The 27,231-nt window shown below is 44.0% G+C and overlaps 3 protein-coding genes across 6 annotated transcripts; 1 reads left to right on the top strand and 2 right to left on the bottom strand.

Annotated features, from left to right (window-relative positions):
* Positions 1–197: 197 nt before the first annotated feature.
* On the bottom strand, positions 198–11,116 carry LOC135494719 (uncharacterized). Its single transcript, XM_064782969.1, has 20 exons — positions 10,648–11,116; positions 9,951–10,051; positions 8,875–9,024; positions 8,567–8,663; positions 8,126–8,251; positions 7,671–7,797; positions 7,281–7,352; positions 6,922–6,993; positions 6,376–6,447; positions 5,873–5,944; positions 5,555–5,626; positions 5,268–5,339; positions 5,059–5,130; positions 4,839–4,910; positions 4,422–4,502; positions 2,358–3,975; positions 1,815–2,030; positions 1,261–1,402; positions 793–924; positions 198–694 (listed from the first exon to the last, which is right to left on the bottom strand). The coding sequence occupies exons 1-20, from the start codon at positions 10,718–10,720 to the stop codon at positions 510–512; spliced, it is 3,624 nt and encodes a 1,207-aa protein (XP_064639039.1). The 5' UTR covers positions 10,721–11,116; the 3' UTR covers positions 198–509.
* An 870-nt stretch (positions 11,117–11,986) lies between these two features.
* Positions 11,987–17,779, top strand: LOC135495050 (organic cation/carnitine transporter 2-like). Its single transcript, XM_064783451.1, has 8 exons — positions 11,987–12,778; positions 13,885–14,306; positions 14,871–14,994; positions 15,336–15,451; positions 15,640–15,774; positions 16,280–16,477; positions 16,764–16,836; positions 17,102–17,779. The coding sequence occupies exons 1-8, from the start codon at positions 12,350–12,352 to the stop codon at positions 17,303–17,305; spliced, it is 1,701 nt and encodes a 566-aa protein (XP_064639521.1). The 5' UTR covers positions 11,987–12,349; the 3' UTR covers positions 17,306–17,779.
* A 3,467-nt stretch (positions 17,780–21,246) lies between these two features.
* Positions 21,247–27,058, bottom strand: LOC135494593 (DNA polymerase delta subunit 3-like). 4 transcript variants are annotated; one of them, XM_064782706.1, is made up of 10 exons: positions 26,984–27,058; positions 24,157–24,212; positions 23,912–24,017; positions 23,491–23,663; positions 23,256–23,364; positions 22,931–23,065; positions 22,639–22,816; positions 22,127–22,402; positions 21,894–21,982; positions 21,247–21,769 (listed from the first exon to the last, which is right to left on the bottom strand). In XM_064782706.1, the coding sequence occupies exons 1-10, from the start codon at positions 27,044–27,046 to the stop codon at positions 21,683–21,685; spliced, it is 1,272 nt and encodes a 423-aa protein (XP_064638776.1). In that variant the 5' UTR covers positions 27,047–27,058; the 3' UTR covers positions 21,247–21,682. The 4 variants fall into 4 exon arrangements, with proteins under 4 accessions (XP_064638776.1, XP_064638777.1, XP_064638778.1 ...); XM_064782707.1 differs by having other exon boundaries at positions 22,639–22,813; XM_064782708.1 differs by lacking the exon at positions 26,984–27,058 and adding an exon at positions 26,867–26,900 and having other exon boundaries at positions 24,157–24,213.
* Between the last annotated feature and the right edge of the window lie 173 nt (positions 27,059–27,231).

Genomic DNA, 27,231 nt, shown 5'->3' with positions numbered 1-27,231 from the left:
AGCTGACTTTATACCTTGCAGCCCCCCCCAATTACAGCTACAGCGATAGCTGATCTTGCTTGACAAACATGCGTGACAGACATCTGCGTGTCATCGCTTATATCGCTTGTGCTGTTGCTGTTGAACAGTCTAAACGTAGTGGTCCATATTATTTTCAAACATTATATAAAAGAAGGAACAAAATATTTTGGGTTGCAACAGTTTGTATTTAAAAAGATATGAGATCTACACTAAATTATCAGAGAATTGCCCCGGCCTCCAATCCTGATTGGCCACTCCCCTGAAGTAAAGAACTATCTCGGAGACGCTACTGGCATGAGATTGATGCTCGTGTTACAGCGGGGATCAGCGTGCATGACCACGTAATCGGTGAGCCTAAGAACTACTATACCTATTGTCCCGATTCACAACACCCTCAAAGTAAATACATGTAACTATCTCTGAGACGTCACCGAGGTTGACGCGTGGGTGACTCGCTCAGTGAGCGGGGCGTCTGTGAATTGCTCCTACTAGTCCTGATTTGCCACTCCCTTGAATTCAATAACTATCTCGGAGATCCCACTGAGGTTGATGCCGCTGTTATCTCGGGGATCGACCTGGAGGACCCAGTCTGTGAACGGGGAGGTACTAATGAAGAGGTTCTGGTTGATGTCGTTTGCCGTAATGGAGACACCGGCAATCGACTGGCCGTCACCTGGAGGACAAGAAAGAAAATGTAGGCCAAGCCAACTGGATATTTTATGTCGGTTGATACAGCAATTGTAATGACTTAAAAACATATTTGATACTTACTTGAAGGCTCATATTTGAACAACCGATTGAAAGGTACGCTGATGAATTTGTATTGTTGGTTATCCCAATAGTCAGTGAACGCTCCAACAGTGCCGATATGGATTGATATGTCTCTTCCATTCCTTGTTGCACCTGCAGAATAATGAAAAATGCAATGACACGCTATGCCTAACTTAGAAAGGGGAAAGAAGTTGTCTTAATATTCATGCCATACTTTTTATAATCCTGTGCATTACCAATATAAGTCTCACATAAGAATGGAGTTCAAAAGCTAACAAAATGTCATACTTCCTAGTGCACAATGTATGAAATACGTCAAGCAACCTAGTCGATGGCGGAATTTCCTTTACATACTTGTGGTTGGCGCACTCAGCCCAAATGCCGAATTTATAACACTCGGTGGTGAGTGACCAAGAAACATAACATCTGACGAGCTTCTGAAAACTCCTCCACAAACAGCGTTTTTACCTTTCAATAGGACGGTGACATCCTTAACTCGAACCCTCTGATAGTCAGCAAAGTTGGCCATAGTCTTAGCCACTCTCACCACAGCATAGAATCCTCGTTGGAGAGTTTTGATTGGGCAGTCTGTGATCGTCCGGCATATAGTCTGCAGACAAAAAGACCAAAGAACAATAAGACCAATACGTACAGCACCGACGTGTTCTGTGATCATAAGACAAAAACTTTGCCAATCTTTAATCATTTGCCTTATGTGACCCTCCAGTTTGGCTCTAACATTTGCTCCGATACCTTGTTGATAGGGTGAAGCTGCTACATGACTTGATGTCGATTTCTTGGCAACAGTTTTGTGCAGCCACGCTAGATCAAGTACGGTGTATTTCAAAGAACCCAGCGTCTAGGTCATAAGAACTAAACAGAGTCAACTGGAAGGTTTTAGTGCAAGTTCCTCATAGCAGCCTCAGACGATCTATCCATGGACATTCCGCAGGCTAACAATGACCTATGTCATTCATTGCCTCCACAGGGAACTGGTTTGTTGTTTGCATCTTGTCTCTTACCTCGTCTTTCAACACCACGGTCTCCTTAAAGTCACTGGAGCCAGCAATATTGACCATATTCGTGATCTGGTTGACTTTTGCCTTTGCAATCTTACCAATCAACGCGCCGAGAGAATCGTCAACAAAAGGCTGGACGTCGTCTGCGCAGTCCGTAAATTGAAAGTAGAACTTGGCGCTGCAGTATTCGAATAGATGCTCGATGAGGAGCATTCTGACCTGCAACGATGTCAAGGAAGAACACTGAGAGGGTGATTAACACAACACCTACGAGTGATCAACATGTCCTGTATCTCATAACTGCACACTATACGCTATACGGTTCTCTGAAACTATTATTAGTGACGGCACTTGCATCATGATCCGTTACTCCTCGCTTGTCAAGTGTAGACATGGCTGTTTTCTTAATTCAAATAAGCTCCTGTTTATTAGTCATAAACGAGTATATTGTGACCACAACCATTATCTCACTGCAACCGCTGCCTTTAAAACGAGACACAGTGGGCACACAGAGCTGAATCTATAATAGAGAACAAAGATATCTACCTGGAACGCCTGTCCCTTTAATCCCCACTCCAATTGGTACGTATCATCATAGGAAGACGTGATGCCATTAACCTCGGAGGCTACCAAGTTGTTGAACTCGACCGCCAGTTGCTCCCGGAGGCTCTTTGAGTAAGACTCGATGAGGAGCCTGCTCTGTCTCATCAGCTCTTTTGTTAAAGCTCGACCAACATTGGCCACCTTTAGAATTGCTTCATGGAAATCGGCATGTCCGCTTATTTCTCTTAGCTCTGGGGAATTGACATTTATTTCCACAATGTCGACCATGTTCTGCCATTCGGGAAGCGCCCCCTGCAGGTCCGCTGCCGCTTCTAAATCTTCAAGGTATTGTGACACATCCTTCGCGTTAATTGTGGCACCATTTTCTTCAACAATCTTCAACATGTCTTGACAGACTTCGGTGATTTCGGAAACCGCATTTACAAGGTCATACAAATCCATCAGAGACCCTGCCAAGGAGCCGGTATTTTCTAAGATAGCTCCCTTATCGTTACTCCTCACTCCTACGAATATGCCACCGATCCCTGTCACTATCCCAAGAGCCGATTTTATCGCAGCTCGCCTTGCCCATTTCCTCAATTCCCTCTGGAACGTTTCTTGTTTCTCTATCATTTCCGTTCTCATTTCTTGATATTTCGCTCTCAGGCGCTCTAGCGCTCGTTTAGAAACCTCCAAGGCCTGTTCATTGTCCTGTTTCTCCCTGGTAGCGATCTGGAGTGTGTTACTAGCCGCTTGGTTCAAGGCAGTGAATTTGTATTTCTGTCCCGAAATCCTCTCTAGATTCGCTGCGATGTCGTCTAAAGCTTTTTTGTAGTCATTCGCATGTGTTTGTAGTCCCGTTAGAATTGTATCATACGTGCTCAAAGACAGGTACGGAATAAGTTTTGCCTCATGACGTAGTTTGACGTCAAAGATCTGCTGAATCATCAAAGCTTCGTTGAGCACAACATTAAAACGAGGGATGGTAGCAGTCCCAGGAGACGAGGCAAAAGCAATGACGCTTTTCAACATCGGGAGAGAATGTTTGGTAATCTCCTCCACGCTGTCGCCAATCATCTGTGCGCATTGCACCGTCGCCTGGAGTGTGTTATAATCAGGCAACAGACCAGTGAATCTGACCAAACTCTGCGCCAAGCCCTCCTGGTGTCCACAAAACTTCTTAAACTGCACATTCTGTGTAAATACCTGGAACAACCCAATCTGAATGTAAACCAAGTTCCTTTCACCATGCAAGGTTTTAACGTACTCGAATCTGCAACCAAACCCACTACCGTAACTCGGAAAAATCTGGCCCTCCTTCACCCAGAAGTTGCGAGTTATAATCCGAACCGGTTTCTTCAATCCAACATCTAGGTGGGTGTACACTGTGTCCGCATGAATGGTGACCGATTTCACAGCGGAAGCGTCAGGCCCGAAGAAATCTTCTTCGAGTTTGTACAAGTCATAATGGAAAGCATAAACTACAGGGTCCGACATTGTCTTCAGTTCTCGCAGCGGCCGGTTGAAGTATTCAAACTTGCCGCATTTTTGGTAACAGGAACCGTCGATGCAGTCCAGGTAGGTGCCTGGGGAAGGGAGCGTAAACATACGGCTGTTTGACCTGATAGAAAGAAAACAAAGGCTGTAAAGAGGCCAACTGAATAACTGGTGGATAACCTATATGGAAAAGGAGGCCTTTCTTTAACCAAGGAAGCAAGGAAGCACAAAGACGGCTCTTATGTTTTACATCAGTGATATGTTCCGAATTTGATTATAATCTATCAATTGTGGAAAAAAGGGTCAGGGGCAAAAGCCCCCCCCCCCCCCCCGAGTAATGTGTTTTACTTTTTGACTGTGATTTTGCCTGAAACATTTCAGAAATGTCATTTTGCCCCCCCTCCCTTCCAAAAAGCTAACCACCCCCCCCCCCTGCAAACCTTTATATGGCTATTGTAGACTGACATGCTGGTAGGGGCCATATCTTGAGATACGGCGCTTGATGTCGAAAGGAGTCTCTTGATTAAAATACCTTAACGAGGCCAGGGAGATAAAATCTTATTAACTTACAGGTCCAGAATCTCAAACTTGTAGAACTTTTGGAAGGTGCCAATGTAAAACGTGGTGTCCCTCCCCATTGAGCGCATGATTCTAAAAACAATTCAAATATATGTTGATAAATTGAAATAGACTTTGGAGAGTTATTCTAGTAATAAAATCATTCCTATAGCTTATGATAATCGCTGAAAACGCCACAGGAAACTGTAAATATCATTAATGGCAGGAGGATATCTTAAACAATCGACTTTGTCGCTGCCACCTACGATTATGATCGCTGCAATGTGATTCAAAATCACATCGAATCATGATTGCAGGTTGCCAGGACATAAATCAATCGTTTCAGGGACGCTTAATAGTAATCATATCACAATGCGTTACGATTCTAGACACAGCATCTACACTCCGTGAAAATGAAAGAAAACTTACACTTTTTCAGCTGACTTTGCCAAATGGTTTAAAAATTCTTGCTTGATGTTTGCGTTGTTATCGCTGATGTCACTGTAAAGAAGAAGATCATGGATTAGTAGGCCTATAATCATATAAATGTTTTCCATCGTCAGAAGGCGAAAACTTATTTTGAACAACTGGTCCCGGAATGTGTTTGTTATCTTATCACAACTCTATTACTAGTATTTGAAATACTTACATCGATTTCACTCTCTTAAGGCCGTAAAATGTGTTGTCACCAAATGCGGTTATTCCAGCTTTGACCAGTTCCCTAAGCAGAAAGAAAATATAACGGTGATATGGCGATATGACTGTTTAGTATTAAAGCCGAGTGTAGAAATATGTTTTAGGCAAAAGCTCACAATGAACATTCCTACAGCTAGCAAGGCACGATAGAAATATACGTACACCATTTTGAGGATGGGATTGTTGATGAACAGCTTGTCTGGGAGAACTCCGAGATGGCAGTTGGATATGTGGCTGGAGGTAGAAATAAAGAATGATAGCAGAGAGACCACTGGTCCAACAGTTGTACTGAAGTAATCATTCAGAATAAGGATGAAGGTAATACTTAGTGCTTACCCGTGATGAAATTGCCTTTTATCTCTCAATAAAACCAAGGCTGCTGAACTTTTTTTCATGTTAAAAATCAAAAGAGGGATGCAGAGCCAATACTACTTGATTATTTGACTCACATTTTTGTCAGGAGCGTCAATTTGTCGAATGTATCTCTAGTAATGCTGGATAAATCAGAAGTGATTATCTCGCTGAAATAAAGATTATGGTGTTGTAAGAATGGAATTAGTACGGAGTCTGTCACTTCTTTTTCTGACAGGAAGAGAAAATGACAAAAGGTCTAGGGACTAGGACTAGGCTAGGAAGCCCGTTTTGTCACCAAAAAAGCATACTAAGATAACGAGCCTTTCATCAATTAACTTCGCTTCAACAATTGAAAAGCTCTTTTTTAGATAAATTGAAGTCAGAAAGTAGCGTTCGAATACACATGTACTTACATGGCACGAACGTTCTCGATTCCCTGGAACGTCCCTGAATTCAAGGTGGTCAGTTTGGTGTAGGCGAGTTTACTAAAAGAAAGGTGATCTCAGTCATGCAACCGTTATTGCGGAATAATACTTAATGTATGAATTGGTACAAGGTATCGGGGAGCTTAATAAACGTCATCATCGGCGCTCGTCGCTCTGTTTAAGGGTTGCGAACCTGTCTTGATATTTGTCAGAACAGGATTGGGCTGTCGGAGTGGTGAGGTGGAACAACAGCACCTGACATCTCTAAGGTCCCGGGTTCGATTCGCGGACGGGCCCGGTACACACGTGAGATAGAGAGGGCAACTCTCTTCGACAGCGTAGGTTTCCTCCGGAGCCTCCGGTTTCCTCCTACTAACAGAAGACAATCTCCCAATATCATTCTTAGACCTTATCCTTGTTGGCACGCATTTCAAATCAATAATTTAGTACTGGACTTATGAAAACAAGTCAAAAGCTTTCTACAGCCTTACAGATATTTCAGCAATGGCATTCCTACGAGGCCGCCAGTCCTGATGGTTGTAATTGGAGTAGACTCGATAATTCTGAAAAAATATTTCAAAAATTAAGCTCCCTAACGCTGCCTTCACATCTGACGACTTCGGCAACAACACGTTTCACTGTCGTTTGTGAATTCTTCAAGCTTCTTTTTTAAATGGGACTTCGGCAAGGTCGGTAACTATAGGGGTATCGTACGTTTTATGAGTAATTCATTTTTTTCCATCATTCCAGATGTCAAGGCGACAGATATCAGCCGAGAACAATCAGCGTATTCAAGTATAAGCAATAACCTGAAGTTAACAACCTATAACGAACTGTGAAGAGCCAGGAGGATTTCAGTTCCTTGAAAGCCACGCAGGCTCATCCAGAAAAACAGTCCTTGGTTCTCCCCGGGAGCGAACGCGGACTGTATGGCGTGGTAGCCACCAGTGTTAACCATTAGGCTAGAGGCTTCTTTGATGCTAAAATAATGAAGATGATGTTGTACTGATAAATGGGTGGTTGGAATTTGTACTTACAATCTGGCCAAAGAATCAAGTCCTCGGAAGTTTCCGGCGATGATGGTAGAAATGGAAGTGTTCATGATTGAGCTGCAAAGAAGTTCAAGAGTTTGTGTTTTTTTTTGTTTTTTTTTTCATGATATTGTCCATTTTACAAGAAGATGGCGCTGCACGCACAAAATCTAAAAATGGCCGGGAAAAGTTGGCAGTATTTTACTTCAAATGACTCGTTCTTCGTCATGCTTCGTCCGATTCAGACAAAGTAAATATTTTTGGATACTTCAAACATTGAATGATGATTTCACATCTTATAACAATCGCCAAAGTAAAAAATGCATGGAACAGGCCTATTTGGGACACTACTGTTGCGTACTCACAGTCCTTTCAAGTTCGAAAGATTTTCGAACGCCCCAACAGGAATAGTCTGCAAAGGAGCCTGGTTCAAATCACTGGAAGTGAAAATGAGCAGAATTAGTGATCCTGGCAACACCAGTATCATTACAATCCACAATTGGCATTAGATGTTTCGCACAAATCAACAGTTTTAACTGCATAGAAAAGAATTCAAATGATTTACATTTATATGGATGGGTTCCAGAAGTGATGCACCTTTAATTCACTATATCACAGAACGGTTGACATAATTCCAGTCAAATCAGTAGAGAATTCTCGTGATGGCGAAGAAGGAGGAGTACATGAACTTAGCACTCCTCGGTCCAATCAACCTGAACTGCGTCCCCGACAGGCTTTTCTATTGTAAAACTTACAGCGTGAACAGGTCGTCAGGAAAATTAGCCTGGCCAAGGCTCACGAGATTGCAAGTTGCTCCCCGTTTTTTTCTGTCGCAAGCACAGTTTGGAAATTCACACAACTTGTAGGGGTCCACAGCGCCATCTGAAAAAAGGATCCACATCATGATGGTGCTGATATATCTAAAGATTGATCAGCATCGGCCATGTGAAAAAGACGTTGAAGTTGAATAAGTTTCCGAATGCTGCCGATAGTTTTCAGGCCGAATTTGGAAACGTTGATTTCGAAAAGGTTTCCGAATTCGGAAACGTTTAGTGAGAGACGCTTGGTTCTTATGAAAGATGACGGCACTGTCCATCTGCTCTTGTCAGAAAGTCAGTACATGTACATGTAACTTTTAAATTGCACTCTTACGTCCTTCGTGCTCTAACACCTTCATTTGAGAAGACGTTAGACTGACTTTCAGACTTACTGAAGCAGTTGGTTTCATCTTCGCCGTCTGGGCAATCACTTTGACCATCACAGACCCGACTGGCAGCCAAACAATAGTTATTCTTTCTACACACCAACTCTGTCCTCGGGTTCGGACAATGCGGGTCTGAAAGAGTCAGAAAAACTAATCAGGAACCGAGAAACAATGTGATGAGGAGAGCAGTTTTGAGAGAGAAGGCTTGAGAGATACATCCCAAGCAGGCTGGGGCAACATCACATGATCATATAGCGTTGCATGACGTATCAAAGATTGCGACCAGTCTAGATCAGACTGAAAGCAATAATTGACCCGTATCGAAGGTATTTCGACACTCGGCAGGGTGTTTCGGGAGCTCTTGATTGGCATCGGCAAGCAGGTCCGCACAAACTGTTGGTCTTGGGTAGAAAGCCGGGTCAACCCCTACATTAGGGGACTACTCACATATTATGGCAATGGTGATTCTGGCTGACGGCCGATATGCACCAGTCGCGTTGCATATGTACTTGCCGGCTGTTTCATCAGTCAGTTTCTTGATAGTCTGTTGACAAAGCAAGAAAGAATACTGCAGTCTGTTTACCGAAGAATAGTAACTTGTGCCTTTAGATATGATCTAAGAACTAAAGCTTCCCTGGAGGTCGTAGTGTCAAGTTAGTGAAACTGCATCTTACTACGTGAAATTGACTGTTGAGCTAACGCTGGCGTTTGTCTCCAACGCTAATTGAGCGATATGGCCCTGAAGCAGAACTTACAAATCTTATCCGTGGGCTGGAACTGGAATCGTATCGAGATTTCTTGCTTGCTTCATACAACTGCTCCATCGCCGGATTGATAATATCATGTCGTTTGGCAATAGGGATCAGCGTGTAACGATCAACGTACTTGCTGATGTAAACTTCGTCCTGACAAAGAATGGTGCAAAAGAATAACGAAGAATGGTAAGACTGTGCGCGATGGAAATCCCTTTGAGGTGATGGAAATCAAGAAATAATTCTTATCCACAGTTCCCCGAGGGCAATAACGTCTCTCCCATGTTCGATACTGGGTAACTACAGCTATGCCAAAGATGAGTATTGAGAGAAAGTCATCTTGAATATATCGCCTAGAAATCTTGACCGCATGACCTGATTTTATAAAACCACATCGCAATCAACATTTTAATTGGTTATGATGAATTTTACCTGGCCTCTTTCTCACTGGGTGTTTGGCTTTCAAGGCCAAGAACTTGGCACTTCAGCAAAATCAAGCGAAAAGTTAAGACATAGTCACACCAGTCAGTGCAGCTGTTACGATACAGCGCTCCAAAGGTATTGTGGTCTCAGAAAGATGAAGAATGTTTTGTTATATTGAATAGATATAACTTCAAGAAATATTAACAAACGTTCGACGATGTAAAAGTGGAGCAAGGCTGCGCTCGATCTAAAACAAGGGCGCTATCTGTCCGAAACCAAACACACTAAAAGTCACAACCTAAAGACACGAAGACAGAACAATCCGTCTATGGGCGACCCATGTTAGTCCCTGATGGTTTGTTGGTCCCGTGTAAATTATACATAGCTACCCTCAACCAAACCATTTGAGGCGCCTGGTGCCTTGTTCTGAAACTAATATAACTGGTGTCCAACGTCGGGACCAACTTCGACCCCTTACAGCCGTAGCTATCTACAGGTAACCGAGAGTGGGAGCTATAAAAGGGACAAATTCTTACCCCTTGTTGAAGGAATATAGTGACGTCACAAGTGGAAGCCAAAACGGCAAAGAGAACATACCTGAATTCATATGTGGTGAATATTCAGGCTTTGCTTTTGAGGAAGAAAGGTGAACTTACTCTCGAACTTAAAGCATTCACTTCGCACGTCACGGTGACTTGACTGCCGACTGGGGCCCCTATATTACTGCTGTCCCACTGGATCTCATTATACGCTAGCACTTAAAGAGAGACAATGAAATAAACATATCGCTTCTATCATCTAAACATTCCATGATCCAACTATTTGGTTCCATTTTGAATCCACAGAAAAGAGAGATATTCTTCAGGTTCACTACGACACTCGGGAATTACGGATGCCTTATGTTTGGTTTGTCTTTTGAACCGAGATGGTCAACGATTCAACCCAGGGAAGGTCAGTCCAAGTCGGCGTAAAAGTAGAAAATGTCCCCCTTGAGAAAGTGTCCGAACCTATTGTGTTCTGACGGGTTACACAGTTCTCGAGGCCATGACCGTCAACACCTCAGAGATTAAAAGCTCCTAATAGAATCCTTTGTTCCCCGGACATTCTGTCCTAGGACACTTCGAACTTCTAGACCGGTTTAAAAGTTTGAAATGTCCTAGGATAGAGTGTCCGGGAGTTAATTTCTAAGGTATAGCGGTAATGGACTCTAAAGAACCATTCCATACGCTAATTCGTCACCATACACCATTCTCAGCACCACCAACGGTTTTTAGTCTGTGGTATTGCATCCCTAGTGTCATCATGACGGAATCAGATTCGAACTTAAGGACAACGAAAATAATCAGCAATTACCATTAAGAATGACCATAGCAGAAGTCACAACCAGCAGGGCTTTCAAAAAATGTGCCATCTCAAAGACCAACATTTCGGTACAAGTGAATGTCGACGTCCCCGAGTCTGGTATACGTAAAGAGAATGGCGCCAGTTAGATAAATCCGTCAACTACTCCTCTCGGTGGTGCTCCTCGAACGACTAGCAAACTCTCCGTCAGTAGTTCATATTTAGGAGGAAAGGTCTGTCCGATGAAGCGAATCCGCTGACCAGTCACAGGCTAAAAAGCAACGACAAGTCCTTGGATAACCTTCACACCAATGATAGAATCAGGAAGTCAAAATTCATTGGTCAATTCTTGATGATTTATTATGACAGAATCCTCTGCGTGAGAATGAAATTCGAGTCCAAAATGGTCATTATATATCTTGGCTGTTTTAATTAAAAGTTGATTGCAATTTCTACTGACAGGATAACGGAAAGAAGAATGTGTACAGGTAGTTCATCAAACAGGGCGACAAGTTTGCGTAGATAAAAATCTCATTAATTTTACTTTGCAGGTGGCTGCGCCTCGTTTTGATTTCCTGACTCGTAACTGGTACACATGGGTTCACTATGTGGCCGTTCGCGTAAGCGTAGGCGTTCGTGTAAGGGTACGAAATCCTATTTTATATGCTGATCTCTGAACGCTTTCACGAGACATACACCTAACGGTGCCTGCAGAGAATGCCTCGTTTCCGATTCGTACGCTGACATGAGGGTTATGGGAATATTCAGCAGAAGATCCAAGATTCCCGAGTGCTTGGCTTCGGCCTTACTCGGGAACGTATATTTGACCCGTCAGCTTTAAGTTTAGGGCGAATGGTAAAAATAAGGGGCGGATCCCGGAGGCCATGCACTGCATTTCTTGTAACATTCCTGTCAGATTGAGGCGGGATGCGTCTGGTGCATCCCCATCCCCCCCCCCCCCCCCACCCCCACCCCCACCCGCGTCTAATAAATCAGGGCACAATCGCGGCCGTGTGTCATTGGGTGATATGAATAAAGACGAGCAAATGCTTTTATCTAAAACTACATGTACATTTACACTAAGCCTTTCTGTACAAAATTGAAGTAAAAGCATTTGCTAGACTTTATTCATATCAGCCATTTTTTGCCCGTACACTGGTATACAACTGGCAAACAACTGTTACTGTCGTCAATCGATTGTCATTGGAGATTTTTTTGTTGTTCAATGCATGAGTGGAAACTAAGCATGGAGTGACATCAGTTTAATACACATATGGGTCAGATTTGGAGCGCTCAATAATGGCTACTCGGCGTCGTGCAGCCCCAACCAGCATACACTACACCCATCGCGCCAACAGGTTTTACAAACGATTCAATGGGTGATATGAATAGAGACCAGCAAACGTTTTATCTAAAATTCCATGCACAATTTACACAAGGCCTTTATGTCCAAAATTGTAGTTACAGCATTTACTTGTCTCTATTCACTGTACTGGTCCGTGATGGTGTATCCATTGGCTGGTGAATAACCTGTACGTGGCTGGATTCCGCCAACGAACAGATAGTTAGGTGAGATATATGGGAGAAAGTGCCATTACGTTCTATTGAAGAATTGGGACAGGTTGATTAGAGAGCAGGAGTTGCGCTCATCTCGTAGTATCGGACCCCATCTGGTCTAACCAAGTGGTGGAATTCATTGGGCAGCAGCACAACCATGACGGTGAACCGTGTCGCAAACAAGGATCAACCTGACAATGCGGTAGAAAAGGACTTGGAAAATGATGAGGAGCTCGGAGAAGAGGTGGAGGTAGACAGGGGGGCTGACACTGCTGAAAAAGTCATCGAAAGCCTTGGCGAGTTCGGTCTCTTCCAGAGGCTCCTGCTTGCGGCATGTCTGCTGACGGAGCTCCCCGCTGCTGGGGCCATGATGCTCATGGCTTTCGCGGGGGCCAAGAGTCCATGGAGGTGCTACGGCGGTAATGCCACCGGGATGATTGGTAATGATACTGGTATGATCACTACGACGGTTAGCCCAGCCAATGTGGAAAATGTGACTAACAACACCATGAACCAGTGTACGCCCGAGGGGATTGTCTGCCCGGGACGAGAGTATACCCTGGACCTTTCTTCCGTCGTGACCGAGGTGAGTAGATTGTATATTTTACCCTTTCCCTGTCCCAAGTTCGGAGTAGTTCAATGGGCCTAACTGCAGAACTCCATTTGGGCAAATTGTTAAGTGTCTCGAAGGGATTTGGGTTACAGCATTCAGGTCAACATAACAGTATGAGATGTCTCTATAAATCAAGGCCGAGGCCTTGGAAAGGGGATAGTTCCCATTGCCTTAGAATAGGCTACTTCTCCGGGCTACAGAAGTAGTGCGGACGAGAATATTGCAATAGCTCCTGACCGATTTTACAGTAAAGGCCTGTAGCATACAGACGGCCAACAGAATGAATAGCTAGCTAGACGCGACATTCCTGTCCCCGGCTCAGCCCACTATCTCTTCTAACAAACATAGGCAAGTTTTCTTTGGGCATGTCTATAATTGTTATAGTGTATGCGCCATTGACCTGAAATGCGAACATTGATTAAGTTACTGAATCAGGACAATACATTAAACGTGGAATGGTTTAGATGAATATAGTTCAGCACAGAACTTTTTATTACGTACAACGTAGACTATAATAGAGAGTTTTCGCAAAGCCCACAAAACGACAACGCGAACGCCTTTGCCATTGTTGTACACCACGAACACGATGTCGAACAATGGGACAGACGTTCGCGCTGGCGTTTTGTGGGATTTGCAAAAACTCACGATCATTATCAAACGTGTGGCAGAGTGCTGCACACCCTAAGCAGCTTGGTAAATCCATGGAGGTTTATTAAACAAAACTTCCTTGGTAAATCTATGCAACACTGAAGTTGAAGTGTCTCATCAAATTCCTGATGGGGAAATTTAAGGGACTCTATGGACGTCGCCAATTGGGGCCTCTCTTATCTCTCAGTAGGCCTTCGTCAAGAGGAATGTATTTAGTGTTGAATCAAACATTTCCCAGTGCACTTACTGCGATTGTCAGTCGCCTGAAAATAACCAACTTAACCCCCCTGCTCCTGAGTCCCCTTAAAGATTTCCCATCGAGAGGATCATGAAGCATTTTCCCTTAAAGCTGAACTGTCTATTCTATAGTAATGCATGTTCCCAGTAACAAACGTCACCGTAAACGCTGTTGTATTAATCCTCCATTCCAGTGGGACCTAGTATGCGACCAAGACTGGATTCCAGATGCCATCTCCAGCATCCAGATGGCCGGCGTTGTGGTGGGGGCATTCAGTGTCGGGCAGCTCTCAGATCTGTTTGGCAGAAAACGCGTCCTTTACATCGTCTACTTCGGCATTTTATCCGGGACCCTAACCAGCGCCTTCAGCGTCACTTGGCACATGTTCGCTGCTTTACGATTTGTTGTGGGCTTGTCACTAGGGGGCATCATGATCGTCAACATCAGCCTCCCAATGGAGTATCTCGGAAAGAAATATCGCGTGTTGTGCTCGGGAATCCCGACCTGGTCGGTTGGCAGCGTGATCATGGCGCTGCTGGCATGGCAACTGAAGGATTGGAGACATCTTTCCATAGCAACCGCAGTGCTTGGCTTCCCAATTCTCTTTACATATTGGTAAGTGAATACTGTGAGGAGGTCAGCTAGTTATTCCCTTTATGTTTTTAGCATGCCTTGCGTTGAATGAACAATCAAATTGGTATTGTCTTATGAAATCGGTAGATCAACAAGTTAGATATTAAATGCCCAACTATAGTAACCAGTTTGAATACTGTCAGTTACCATTATCCACACAAATACCATAAAATTGACCAGCGCCATCTTCATGATTAAGAATGAGAGTGCTTTTGGGCCTCGGCCGTCTCAAAGGGCCAACTTGGGCATTAAACATGTTGGTTTTCCATACGAAAATGGCTTCCAACAGGACCACAACTTCTCGAAACAGAATCATTGAAAAATCATTGAACTGCAACAGGATGTGACCGTCGTGAGGCCCGCCTGAAATTCACAAGCCATGTCCAAAACTGCCTCGCAACACTGGCGAACATCATTATCAGAGATCAGCGCTTGGTGTCGAGCAGGGGTATTGTCCCCCTGGCGAGGTAAATCTCACGCCCTGAGTTGTCCCTTTAAAGAAAACACAAGAAGATAGTGCAATGTTACTTTTCCATCATGCTACAGGTTTTGCCCCGAGAGCATTCGGTGGCTCATAGCGCACGGAAGAATCGAAGAGGCCGAGAAAATCATTGAGAGAATCGCCAAATTCAACAAGCGGGAAAAGCCCAACATCACCTGCCTTCTTCAGGTAAGGGAGTTCGTGGGGGCGGAATGAAAACCAGCTATACACCAAGGGGTAGCCTGATGCGCCCTGCAAACGAGCGGTTTTAGTCGCTGGACCTGCAACAAGCAAACAAGCCTGGCCGGGGAAAGGTGTCAGTATTTCACTTTAAATCACATGGCTCTTTCTTGGTCACGCTTTGTCCGAGTCTGGCAAACTACGTGTTTTTAGATACTTAGGACTTCAAATGTTATCAGAAGTAAATCATTTTCTTCACTGCAGCATACTGCAGCAAGTGGGAGAAATCTCAAAAAGTCTGAGTGTAATTGTTGGTGAAGTTGAGTAGAACCTCTCATCTTCTTCTTTAGGATATGAAAGACGCCGAGGAGGAGAAGCTGCTGAAGAAGAAGAAGAGGTACAGCTACAGACACCTCTTCACAACTCAGGAGATCAGGAAACACACTCTTATGATGGGATATATCTGGTAATGAGGAACTTTATTACCAAAGGGTGGCAGCAGTTAAGGGTTGACCACAGGCCTCACCATTTGAACAGACTCCCGCCCTTGACTTAGGCATTCACTTTGTCTTGAAAGAGTTTTAATGACTTAAGGATCTCCACCTTTGGCAAAATGGTTGTGCCTATGATCAACCCTTTATATGTTCATTATAGGATTGCCAATGGCCTGGTTTACTACGGCCTGGCATTTGGTGTAAAAAATCTGGCCGGAGATAGGTACCTGAATCTGTTCCTGATTGGGATGATCGAGTGTGTGGCGCAACCTACAGCTGGATTCCTTAATGAAAGGTAAGCGACTGAATCTAGGGTTGTTGGGGCTGGTTGGCGCATTCCCAAAATGCTTTTTTTGGCAGGTGACCCCGATATTTCTGAATGGGACATTATAGCCGTGTTCTCACATAAATCACTTCTAGAGAACGCGGCCTATCTGACTTTTATATCTCTACAGGACTGAGAAGTACTGTCCTGAATAGAGAGGTCGAAATGAATGACAAGAACCAAGTATGGACCAAAACTGTCTTTACTGGAGAGGGTGTCCTTATTAGAGAGGTCTCCGCTAAGGGAGGTTCCAATGTTCCGGTCACTCACTAACCTGGTGTCCAGGTATGTCCGCAAGAACCATTAGTATGCGAGTGGAACTGCCAAAACCAGGCAGAAAAATCATAAAACATGATAGAACAATAAATGAAGAAAATGACCCTTGTTCACACAAATAGGTCAAACAATTAAAAAGAAGTAAGCTAAAGCAACACAAATTTTGACAGCAGTTGAACTGATCTGTGCTTTATTTCAGAATTGGCCGTCGCAAATCCAGCATGGGCTTCTACACGTTGGCGAGCACTGGGAGCCTGATTGTCCTCATCCTCACCCTAGCTGCCCCAGATCAAGGCATCGTCATCACCGTCTTCGCCATGTGTGCCTGGCTCGGCATATCGGGCGGATGGACAGCCGTCCAGACGATGACTTGTGAGCTCTTCCCTACAGTTGTACGGTGAGCAAAGGAATTGAAAAGAACTCATTATATAGTTTACTGGCTGTTTAATCTTGTTATTTGATTCTGTTCTCCGAAGAAGTTAACAGTTTCATCGCAAACCGTCACATGTGCCATCCAACATTTTCGAGTTAAGCTCGGGACATTGCCAATAAACACTGATCGAATTTCAGAGCATTTGGGCCCAACAGTAAAACTTCTATGGTGAAAATTTTTCCACATTTTCAAATACATTTTCAATTTTCTTCCAACCTTGAAGCCATTTTCCTCATTTTTCTTTTTTCAGTAATATCGGTTATGGTTTCTGTTCAACCCTGGCGCGTTTATCAAGCATTGCAGGACCACAGGTGGTCTATATTGTAAGTGTCCACACCAAAACATCATTGTGGCCCACCGCAATAGATTGTCCGTCATGTGACTTATTCTTAGGACAGTCAATTAGATCCTGGTCATGTTGTGCCGACCTATGGGCATCTGTGAACCAATTCTTATTATATTACAACTACCATTGCGACCTGATCACTTGTTAGATAACAACAACAGGGGGGGTTATGATGAATGCTAGGCAAGTTTACAATGTTTTGCATACAATCCTCATCTTATCCGGTTCCTTTTATTTTCCAGAGCAAGTATTTCAAGGTGGCGCCGTTCATAGTCTGTTCAAGCTTCACATTGCTACAGGTCATCGTGTTGATATTCCTGCCAGAGACGAAGGGAAAGCCGCTGAATGAATTCATTCGTAAACCATCATTCCAACACCCAGACAATAAACACGCGCCAAAACACGGCACTGACGGCAACAACCACCAACAGTATACTAAAGTTTGAATGATGAAATGGTGGTTTTTGACTTTGGTTGTTAAAATAGTATGCATCAAGCAGTATGTTCAAAAACTGCACCAATGTTTTGTAAAACTGGACTCTGAGGCTAAAACAGTGAAATGTTGACTATAGTACAGTTGCTGTCTGTTTCAATGTGCTTTCAATTCATTCCCCATCCAAATCCTGAAACCCTTCAGGAAGACAGGGAGGGCATAATTCTATGCAACACTTGGCCAAATCAGGCAAGTTGAAAGTATCAAGTGGCATTTGATTGGCCGATCCTCAAATCAACGACCTTCCAATCACAAAGCAGACGTCCTTCCATTGCCACCAAGCTTGAAAATTGAGAAGAACAGAGAGTTATACATTTTTTTCAAATTCTTGCCCAAATGGTATCTTTTGTACAGAAAAGAAGTCATATTTTTGCATAATTATTCTATTTCCTCTAAAAGATAAACTTTGATTGGTAAAAGTTTTATATACTTCGGCTTCTTTAATCTTTATCAACATCGTCAAACACCCCCCATGGAGACCCAGGGGGTCACTCTCCATCACATCTGTAGAGCATCCTTGTACTCTGACTTTTCAGTAGACCCCAACCATATGAAATCCCCATACCCTTTTGCTGGCAAGCTTTTCATTTCCACCCCTCCAGCAGGGCTGAGATCACTATTAAATGCCGGTGATGTCGACGCTGTTTCGTGCCGTCATCCCAAAAGGGAATCGGAGATTTCCCGAACGTTTCCGTTAAACGCCGAATGAAATAGTTTTGGCGTCGATGCCGGTGATGCCGATGCTGTCCACCTTGCAATAGAGACAACCTCACATGGGGACAACACCAGCGCCTGCAATGTATAGCGATGGTGTCTCAAGGCACTCTTGAAGACAGTCAGCCCCTGGCCAAAGAGACAACCTCACATGGGGACAACACCAGCACCTGCAATGTATAGCGATGGTGTCTCAAGGTACTCTTGCAGACAGTCAGCCCCTGGCCAAAGAGACAACCTCACATGCACTGGGGACAACACCAGCGCCTGCAATGTATAGCGATGGTGTCTCAAGGTACTCTTGAAGACAGTCACCCCCTGGCCAAAGAGCCAACCTCACATGGGGACAACACCAGCGCCTGCAATGTATAGCGATGGTGTCTCAAGGTACTCTTGAAGACAGTCACCCCCTGGCCAAAGAGCCAACCTCACATGGGGACAACACCAGCACCTGCAATGTATAGCGATGGTGTCTCAAGGTACTCTTGAAGACAGTCAGCCCCTGGCCAAAGAGCCAACCTAACATGGGGACAACACCAGCGCCTGCAATGTATAGCGATGGTGTCTCAAGGCACTCTTGAAGACAGTCGGCCCCTGGCCAAACCAACCTCACATGGGGACAACACCAGCGCCTGCAATGTATAGCGATGGTGTCTCAAGGCACTCTTGAAGACAGTCGGCCCCTGGCCAAAGAGCCAACCTCACATGGGGACAACACCAGCGCCTGCAATGTATAGCGATGGTGTCTCAAGGCACTCTTGAAGACAGTCACCCCCTGGCCAAAGAGCCAACCTCACATGGGGACAACACCAGCGCCTGCAATGTATAGTGATGGTGTCTCAAGGCACTCTTGAAGACAGTCAGCCCCTGGCCAAAGAGACAACCTCACATGGGGACAACACCAGTCCCTGCAATGTATAGCGATGGTGTCTCAAGGTACTCTTGAAGACAGTCAGCCCCTGGCCAAAGAGCCAACCTCACATGGGGACAACACCAGTCCCTGCAATGTATAGCGATGGTGTCTCAAGGTACTCTTGAAGACAGTCAGCCCCTGGCCAAAGAGACAACATCACATGGGGACAACACCAGCACCTGCAATGTATAGCGATGGTGTCTCAAGGCACTCTTGAAGACAGTCAGCCCCTGGCCAAAGAGACAACCTCACATGGGGACAACACCAGTCCCTGCAATGTATAGCGATGGTGTCTCAAGGCACTCTTGAAGACAGTCAGCCCCTGGCCAAAGAGACAACCTCACATGGGGACAACACCAGTCCCTGCAATGTATAGCGATGGTGTCTCAAGGCACTCTTGAAGACAGTCACCCCCTGGCCAAAGAGACAACATCACATGGGGACAACACCAGCGCCTGCAATGTATAGCGATGGTGTCTCAAGGCACTCTTGAAGACAGTCACCCCCTGGCCAAAGAGCCAACCTCACATGGGGACAACACCAGTCCCTGCAATGTATAGCGATGGTGTCTCAAGGTACTCTTGAAGACAGTCAGCCCCTGGCCAAAGAGACAACCTCACATGGGGACAACACCAGCGCCTGCAATGTATAGCGATGGTGTCTCAAGGTACTCTTGAAGACAGTCACCCCCTGGCCAAAGAGCCAACCTCACATGGGGACAACACCAGCGCCTGCAATGTATAGCGATGGTGTCTCAAGGCACTCATGAAGACAGTCAGCCCCTGGCCAAAGAGCCAACCTCACATGGGGACAACACCAGCGCCTGCAATGTATAGCGATGGTGTCTCAAGGTACTCTTGAAGACAGTCAGCCCCTGGCCAAAGAGACAACCTCACATGGGGACAACACCAGTCCCTGCAATGTATAGCGATGGTGTCTCAAGGCACTCATGAAGACAGTCAGCCCCTGGCCAAAGAGACAACCTCACATGGGGACAACACCAGTCCCTGCAATGTATAGCGATGGTGTCTCAAGGTACTCTTGAAGACAGTCAGCCCCTGGCCAAAGAGACAACCTCACATGGGGACAACACCAGCGCCTGCAATGTATAGCGATGGTGTCTCAAGGCACTCTTGAAGACAGTCAGCCCCTGGCCAAAGAGACAACCTCACATGGGGACAACACCAGCGCCTGCAATGTATAGCGATGGTGTCTCAAGGTACTCTTGAAGACAGTCAGCCCCTGGCCAAAGAGACAACCTCACATGGGGACAACACCAGCACCTGCAATGTATAGCGATGGTGTCTCAAGGCACTCTTGAAGACAGTCAGCCCCTGGCCAAAGAGACAACCTCACATGGGGACAACACCAGCGCCTGCAATGTATAGCGATGGTGTCTCAAGGTACTCTTGAAGACAGTCACCCCCTGGCCAAAGAGCCAACCTCACATGGGGACAACACCAGCGCCTGCAATGTATAGCGATGGTGTCTCAAGGCACTCATGAAGACAGTCACCCCCTGGCCAAAGAGACAACCTCACATGGGGACAACACCAGCGCCTGCAATGTATAGCGATGGTGTCTCAAGGTACTCTTGAAGACAGTCAGCCCCTGGCCAAAGAGACAACCTCACATGCACTGGGGACAACACCAGCGCCTGCAATGTATAGCGATGGTGTCTCAAGGCACTCTTGAAGACAGTCACCCCCTGGCCAAAGAGACAACATCACATGGGGACAACACCAGCGCCTGCAATGTATAGCGATGGTGTCTCAAGGCACTCTTGAAGACAGTCACCCCCTGGCCAAAGAGACAACCTCACATGGGGACAACACCAGCGCCTGCAATGTATAGCGATGGTGTCTCAAGGCACTCTTGAAGACGGTCACCCCCTGGCCGAAGAGACCTCACATGGGGACAACACCAGTCCCTGCAATGTATAGCGATGGTGTCTCAAGGCACTCTTGAAGACAGTCACCCCCTGGCCAAAGAGACAACCTCACATGCACCCGGTTCTTGCTGTCTTGAATGAACCATTGAAGACAGGCCCAAATATCATGCTGGACAACTCAAGGAGCCTACTGATCTAGCTCGTAAGGTAACTCGAACAGCATCGGGACCCTGTAAGAATCACACCCAGCAATTACCAGTTTTACTTGCAGACAAGGAGAGTTTTTTGTCTATCATCGCAGCCATATCATCACTGGATGCTTTGACAGAAATCTCTCATTTGTGGGGCATTTCATCAAAACAAATTGATAACGAATATTAATATAGCATATTTTATTGCATGTCCATTCATTACACATTGTGGCTCCAGGATCAGATCATGGCTCAAGGATCAGATCATGGCTCAAGGATCAGATCATGGCTTAAGGATTGAGCACAATTTTTCACTTGTAAACAATCTGACATTATTTCCTTTAAAGTTGTGACCATCTTTCTATATAAAGTGGTGGCACAGATTATCAAGTAAATCTTCTTCAAGGCTTCACAATGAGACACAAGAAAACGGGATCAATCTCCCAAGGCATGTCCCCTTGTAACACAGGTTAGGGAAGCAGCACCAAATTCATATTCTTCACAAATGTTTCGTAGCAAAAATGTCCAGTAATTGGCAGACATTGCCCTGGTTCACTTGAGCGACACCCCTGAGTATTAGGGGGATAAACATCACATTTTAACAGAAAGACGTCCATCAAGCTCACTTCTTCCCGAAGAAACTCATCAACGATGCTTGTTTGGTCTTCTTGGGCGGAGATGCCGTCTTCTTTTTTCCTGCTTTACTTTCCTGTAAGAAGGATAGGTGGAGCCAAGTCAAGTTTGTAACGAGTAGTACTATGGGTTGACAAGGAGTTGGCTTGGACATGTGCCGAAACAGGAAAAGCCCAAGACGACGTCATTGCTACACGTACCTGTTGTTTTGGTTTACTCTGTGGAGGCGGTACAATCTCCTCGACCTCTGATGCATCTGTTGAATCACTCTCCCACACCTTCTCTGTAACTGAAACAAAGAAACAGCTGTTTTAATGACTCTGCCACAAAGATTGAGACTGAGAAAGACTTGGTGAGGCAGGCCTCTTTAGCCTTGGTCGGCCAGCAATCCAAGAGGAAGACAGGAGATAATTTGACCATAATCCCAACTTGCCCATATAGCCTTTATCATCCATATAGGTTTTTGGAACCAGTTTCCGTTTCCGCACTCGTCTCTGTTTACCATCACCACCACCAGATGGCACTGTCTTCTCGACCACTTCTATTTTCACTGGGGATGGTTCTTTTGTAGGTGTGGGGTCCTGCTCTTCCATGGGGGTCGGTGACGGAGGGGGTGACGGGACGGGACTCTCGATGTCCTCCTCTTCACTACTGCTCTCCCATGCTTTGATGCGACGACGCTTTATCTGTTGAACCTCATCGTCATCGTCTGGAAAACATGGTTTCATTTATTAGCATTTATGGCAAGTACAATCACATAACTGGGACATCAGAGTAACATCAATCTGAACCGTTGTCCCTTTGGGGCTGGTTCCAAAGCAGCTTGTGGGTAAAAACCACCTTTTCTTGGCATAAAGAGCACAGATAGGCGGTAGGAAGTAAAGATTGTTTCATGAATGAAGTCTGGCTGACCCTGTAAGACTGACACTGTAACAAACTTTATACCAGATTCAACTCTAACAGTTTTCTTCCCCTTTGTTGCTGTTATAGTAGTCTCCTTCTTCACTTCAGGTGGAGCAGGTGCGGCCTCCTGGGCTGGTTTACTCATCGTTTTAGCTGTACTTGATTTACCAAAAAAGGATGTTGCCCCCATTTTGCCTTTGCCTTTACTTTCTGGTTCCTTCTGAAGATGAAAAAGAAACTTCTATGAGGGCACTGACTGCGACACACCTCAAATTTAAATCTCTCATACAAATTACAAATTGATGATGGTTGGACGAAGCAAGAGGCAAAATACCTTTTTCTCTGGGCTTTTTGTTTTTTCCGTCTCTACCACAGAATCATCTTTTTTCTTCTCAGCGGCTTTACCAAACATTCCCACCAAGCCTTTGGGTTTGGCTTTAGAAGTTCCATTTGTCTGTTTTGAAGTTGACTGAAACAGAAGACATCGATATTGCATTCATGTTGTAAGGTATCAATTTAGAGGGGAACTCAAGTGCAAGTTAAAGTAAAGAAGGCCTATTCATTTGTTCACAGCAAATTTTGAATACAAAAGTCCTGAATTAAAACGAGACATGAAAAAAATAACATAAAAAGTGAGATGTTTGAACATGTGTTTCTACCTTGTTGGGTGGTTCTTCCTGTCTGGATGCGACCACTGATGTTGATTGTAATTTAGCTATTTCATCTCGCGACCTCGGCTTTGCTAACTTACATGTTATAGCGCTATATCTGAAAAGAACACATCACATTCTGATAAAAATTCAAACGAACACCAGTTCTACTGACTCAAAATGGTGAAGCCCGAAATTTTGAACAGGAAAGTGCAGCCCAACCCTGGGGCTGAGGAATACCCACTGGTTCGAGTTGAATATCTGTGTCTTCAATAATTCATAGTCCACCATATATAATGCATTAGAATCCTTGAGCTTGGACTTCTGTACGCTATATACATGACAACTTGTAATCTGTTTGTAGGTTGACTTGACAGCGTTGAGTCTCTCCTCTCCAACAATCTCAACATGATGAGTCTGAAATCAACAAGATTTACTTCGATGAACAATAAGACTGACATGCTACTCTGACACTGTTAACTGTATACAGTGGAACTTCCCTTAACTGCACACCTCTCTCTGGACAACTCCTTATCAAGAACACTGCATTTTGTCAGAAATTGGTCTCTGTAAGTGACCTCTGTAAGTGTAATCAGGACACCTCTCAGTAAAGGACAACATTTGTTCTAGGAGTGTTCTTAATAGAGAGGTCTTACTCCACTTACGATATTTCCCTTGTCCTCCCCCTTCACACCACAGACTAAGTAGGTTACATTGAGAGAATCAACATCTTTCTTATTTCTCTGATGATCCACAAATGAATATAGCATTCTGAAAATAATAGAAGCAAGATTTACAGTCTGAATAGAGTCTTCAACTGACTTTCATATTGTCATGGAATCAAGAGCATTGAGTTTCTATACAAATTCAGGACCGTGTCATTGAAAAAGAAGTATTACAATCATCTTACTGTTTTGCTGCATTCACATGGACTGCTAGAGACCTGCTCAACCATTTATATGTCACCTGAAGTGAAATGATCAACATGAATCAATTTGAACATATGATCAACAGGCCTTGACGACAAAGACGAATCAGAGCCCTATACTACAATCAAGATGTACAGACCGGGGGAGCTGGCTGTACGTACCCATAAGTCTTTGCGGTAGTCTCGCGCGTACCGGATATAACCCATCAAGCTTTTCTCCTTCAGAGAAATACTGCGTTGCGCTCAAGTGCCTTATAAGGCTGTGAACAAAATTAACGTTCGACCAATGAGAAAGCCACATTACCCTGCATACGAGGTTGGACGCGTGATCACTAAATGACAAGTAAAAATAGAATCAGACCACATGTTTCTATATGTCAGAATGCTGCCGTTTGCTGTAGTACACGTGTGTTGTCCAAATTTTCGATTTCAAGCAAGTTTAAGGCCAACCTCGTGTCCACCAGACTAATGCATAATTGGCAGTTGAGCGCAACGCAGTATTTCTCTGAAGGAGAAAAGCTTGATAGGTTATATCCGGTACGCGCGAGACTACCGCAAAGACTTATGGGTACGTACAGCCAGCTCCCCCGGTCTGTACATCTTGATTGTCGTATTCAGAGAACTAATCTTTACACAACCAGAAGGCTTTACCAGAAATTTGATGGATGTCAGTTATACATGCTATTCAAATTTGGTCCCTATCGGTGTAGAAGTTTAGAAGTTATCAGTAATCAAAAGTGACAAATATTTTTTTTAACACCTAGTACTTCGACATACATACAGTTACACATACAATGTGTGTAATGCATATGTTCCGCGCTAATTACCGATTAGCGCCATCTTAAGATTGCGCTGCGCATTCTTAGGATCGTTTAATTGCGCGGCAATCTCGAGATCGCGCAAGGGTGAGCGTGCGCTTTTTGCCGATTGCGCATTTTAGAGATGATGATACTTTTACATGTTCAGCTTTGCATTGCCATTGGTAGCTTTATTTTTCACCTAATTTTTTGCTACACCAACAGTCACATTACTGTCATGTGACTGTCTATGGGATGCTGAAAGTAAATTAATTTAATACCGGCCAAAGTTGACTGTCGAGTGGTTGATTTATATTTTGTACCTCAGGCCATACCTCAGGCCATGGAGGTATTATTAAGATAACTGCAGGCCATGGAGGTATTATTAAGATACCTCCATGCTCAGGCATTCGTTTGAGAAGGGAGACACTTAGGCCTACATGTAAGGTTTTATGTTATCTTCTCATCATAAATACTGTTTTATATTTCAGGTTATCCCCTAACACAGCTTGCTGATGGACATCCAACCTGAGAGCAATGCTTTTGAAAATTAATGATTGATCAAGTACATTTGGTTGTAATCTTGCATCCGGATTTACTTAATGAATAAAGAGATACATCTAATAACTAAGATTTTATTATACGTTTATAATTATTTTATTCATAATAACATCCCAATAGTATTTACATTTCCTTGATATATATGATTACACAATACAATGTTTATGATATTTACACTTACAGTCGCACAATATTGTCATGGAACTTAGTTTATTCACCAATTAATGATAATTGATGATTGGTAATTGGTAATTATATGTAAATTAGCGTTCTGTCATAGTGATCATTTCACCAAAAATTATCAATGAATATTAATCATGATAATTAGTAAGTGCTAAAATTGGCTTGTGTCAAGTCAAATATGAACATATCATCATCTCAGAAGCCTAATTAGCAGTGGCAGGTAATTAATGCAGCCATGCCTTTGATAATGTGAACAGATCTCACTATGACACTTTGACCAATATTTACTGACCATCATCTCAGAAGCCTCATTAGCAGTGGTAATTAATGCGGCCATGCCTTTGATAATGTGAACAGATCTCAGTATGACACTTTTTGACGAATATGATATGACTTAGTCTCCACAAGGGACGACATTTTCTTTGTCACCAAAGGTGGGATTATAGTCTAATGAATAACGTAGGGGACAACATTTTCTTTCGCACTAAGTGTCCTTTATTCACATTGATGATTATGAACGGCCCCTTACCCCGGTGTAATGTTTTTGAGTGTTTCCCCTCATTGTTTGGGAACGCTCAAAAATAGATTGACGAGTTTTTCTGTGTATCCCTCCTATTGAAAAGTCATGGTCTCTCTAGCTGCCTATTGTTTGGAAACACTGAAACATGGGGAACAACCACAGATGTTACACCGGCCCTTACCATAAATCTAACAATCCCTGAACAATCATTGAACAATAGAACGAATTCTACTACTATAGTTTTACCTGTTGTTGTGGGACTCGTTTTCTTGTAACATTGCAGAAGTTGATGGGACTTTTCACAAAATTCAAGCCCATGAGCCGTGCGGAAGATTATTGTTGGAATGGCAACCCATAGTTCATATATTTCATCATAATTTATGCAGTCTGATGTTGCAAATTCTCGGAGAGAACATAATAAGTCAGTTATATTATTTGCAGGACAATCATTCATCATTCGTTCATTGGCTCGACCCCCCAACTCCCTTGCGCGATCTCGAGATTGCCGCGCAATTATAGGATCCTAAGAATGCGCAGCGCAATCTTAAGATAGCGCAGATCGGTAAAATGCGCGGAACACATACATGTGCATGTTGTTGAAAATGAAAGCATTTCGGAAATGACAGTCCCCAGGTTTTCACTGCATACGTCTAAATGGAGCGATGGCACATAATGAATAGTAATCAAAATGATTCTACATGTATCAGTTGTCAGTTCTGCATCATTGAAATCTTTTTTCTCCGCTTACAATCTTGTCCTCATCGAAAACAAACTCCTCCAAATTCTCAAGGTACATTTCGTCGATCGCCATTTTTTGCGGCTTCCCGCGGACGATCGATAAAATATTCCGAATATTTTAGTGACAAATTTTTCTTAATTTCACTATTTTCTACATTTCTCATTCGAAAGATATTTCAAACTTTTTATACATTAATCAAAATTTTTACAACTGCAGTAATTAAGAACTTTGAAGTAGCCAATAGAACAATATCTGTA

This window comes from Lineus longissimus, chromosome 10 (genome assembly GCF_910592395.1).
Source record: "Lineus longissimus chromosome 10, tnLinLong1.2, whole genome shotgun sequence".
Lineage (NCBI taxonomy): Eukaryota > Metazoa > Nemertea > Pilidiophora > Heteronemertea > Lineidae > Lineus > Lineus longissimus.
This window is presented reverse-complemented; position numbering and strand designations above follow the sequence as displayed.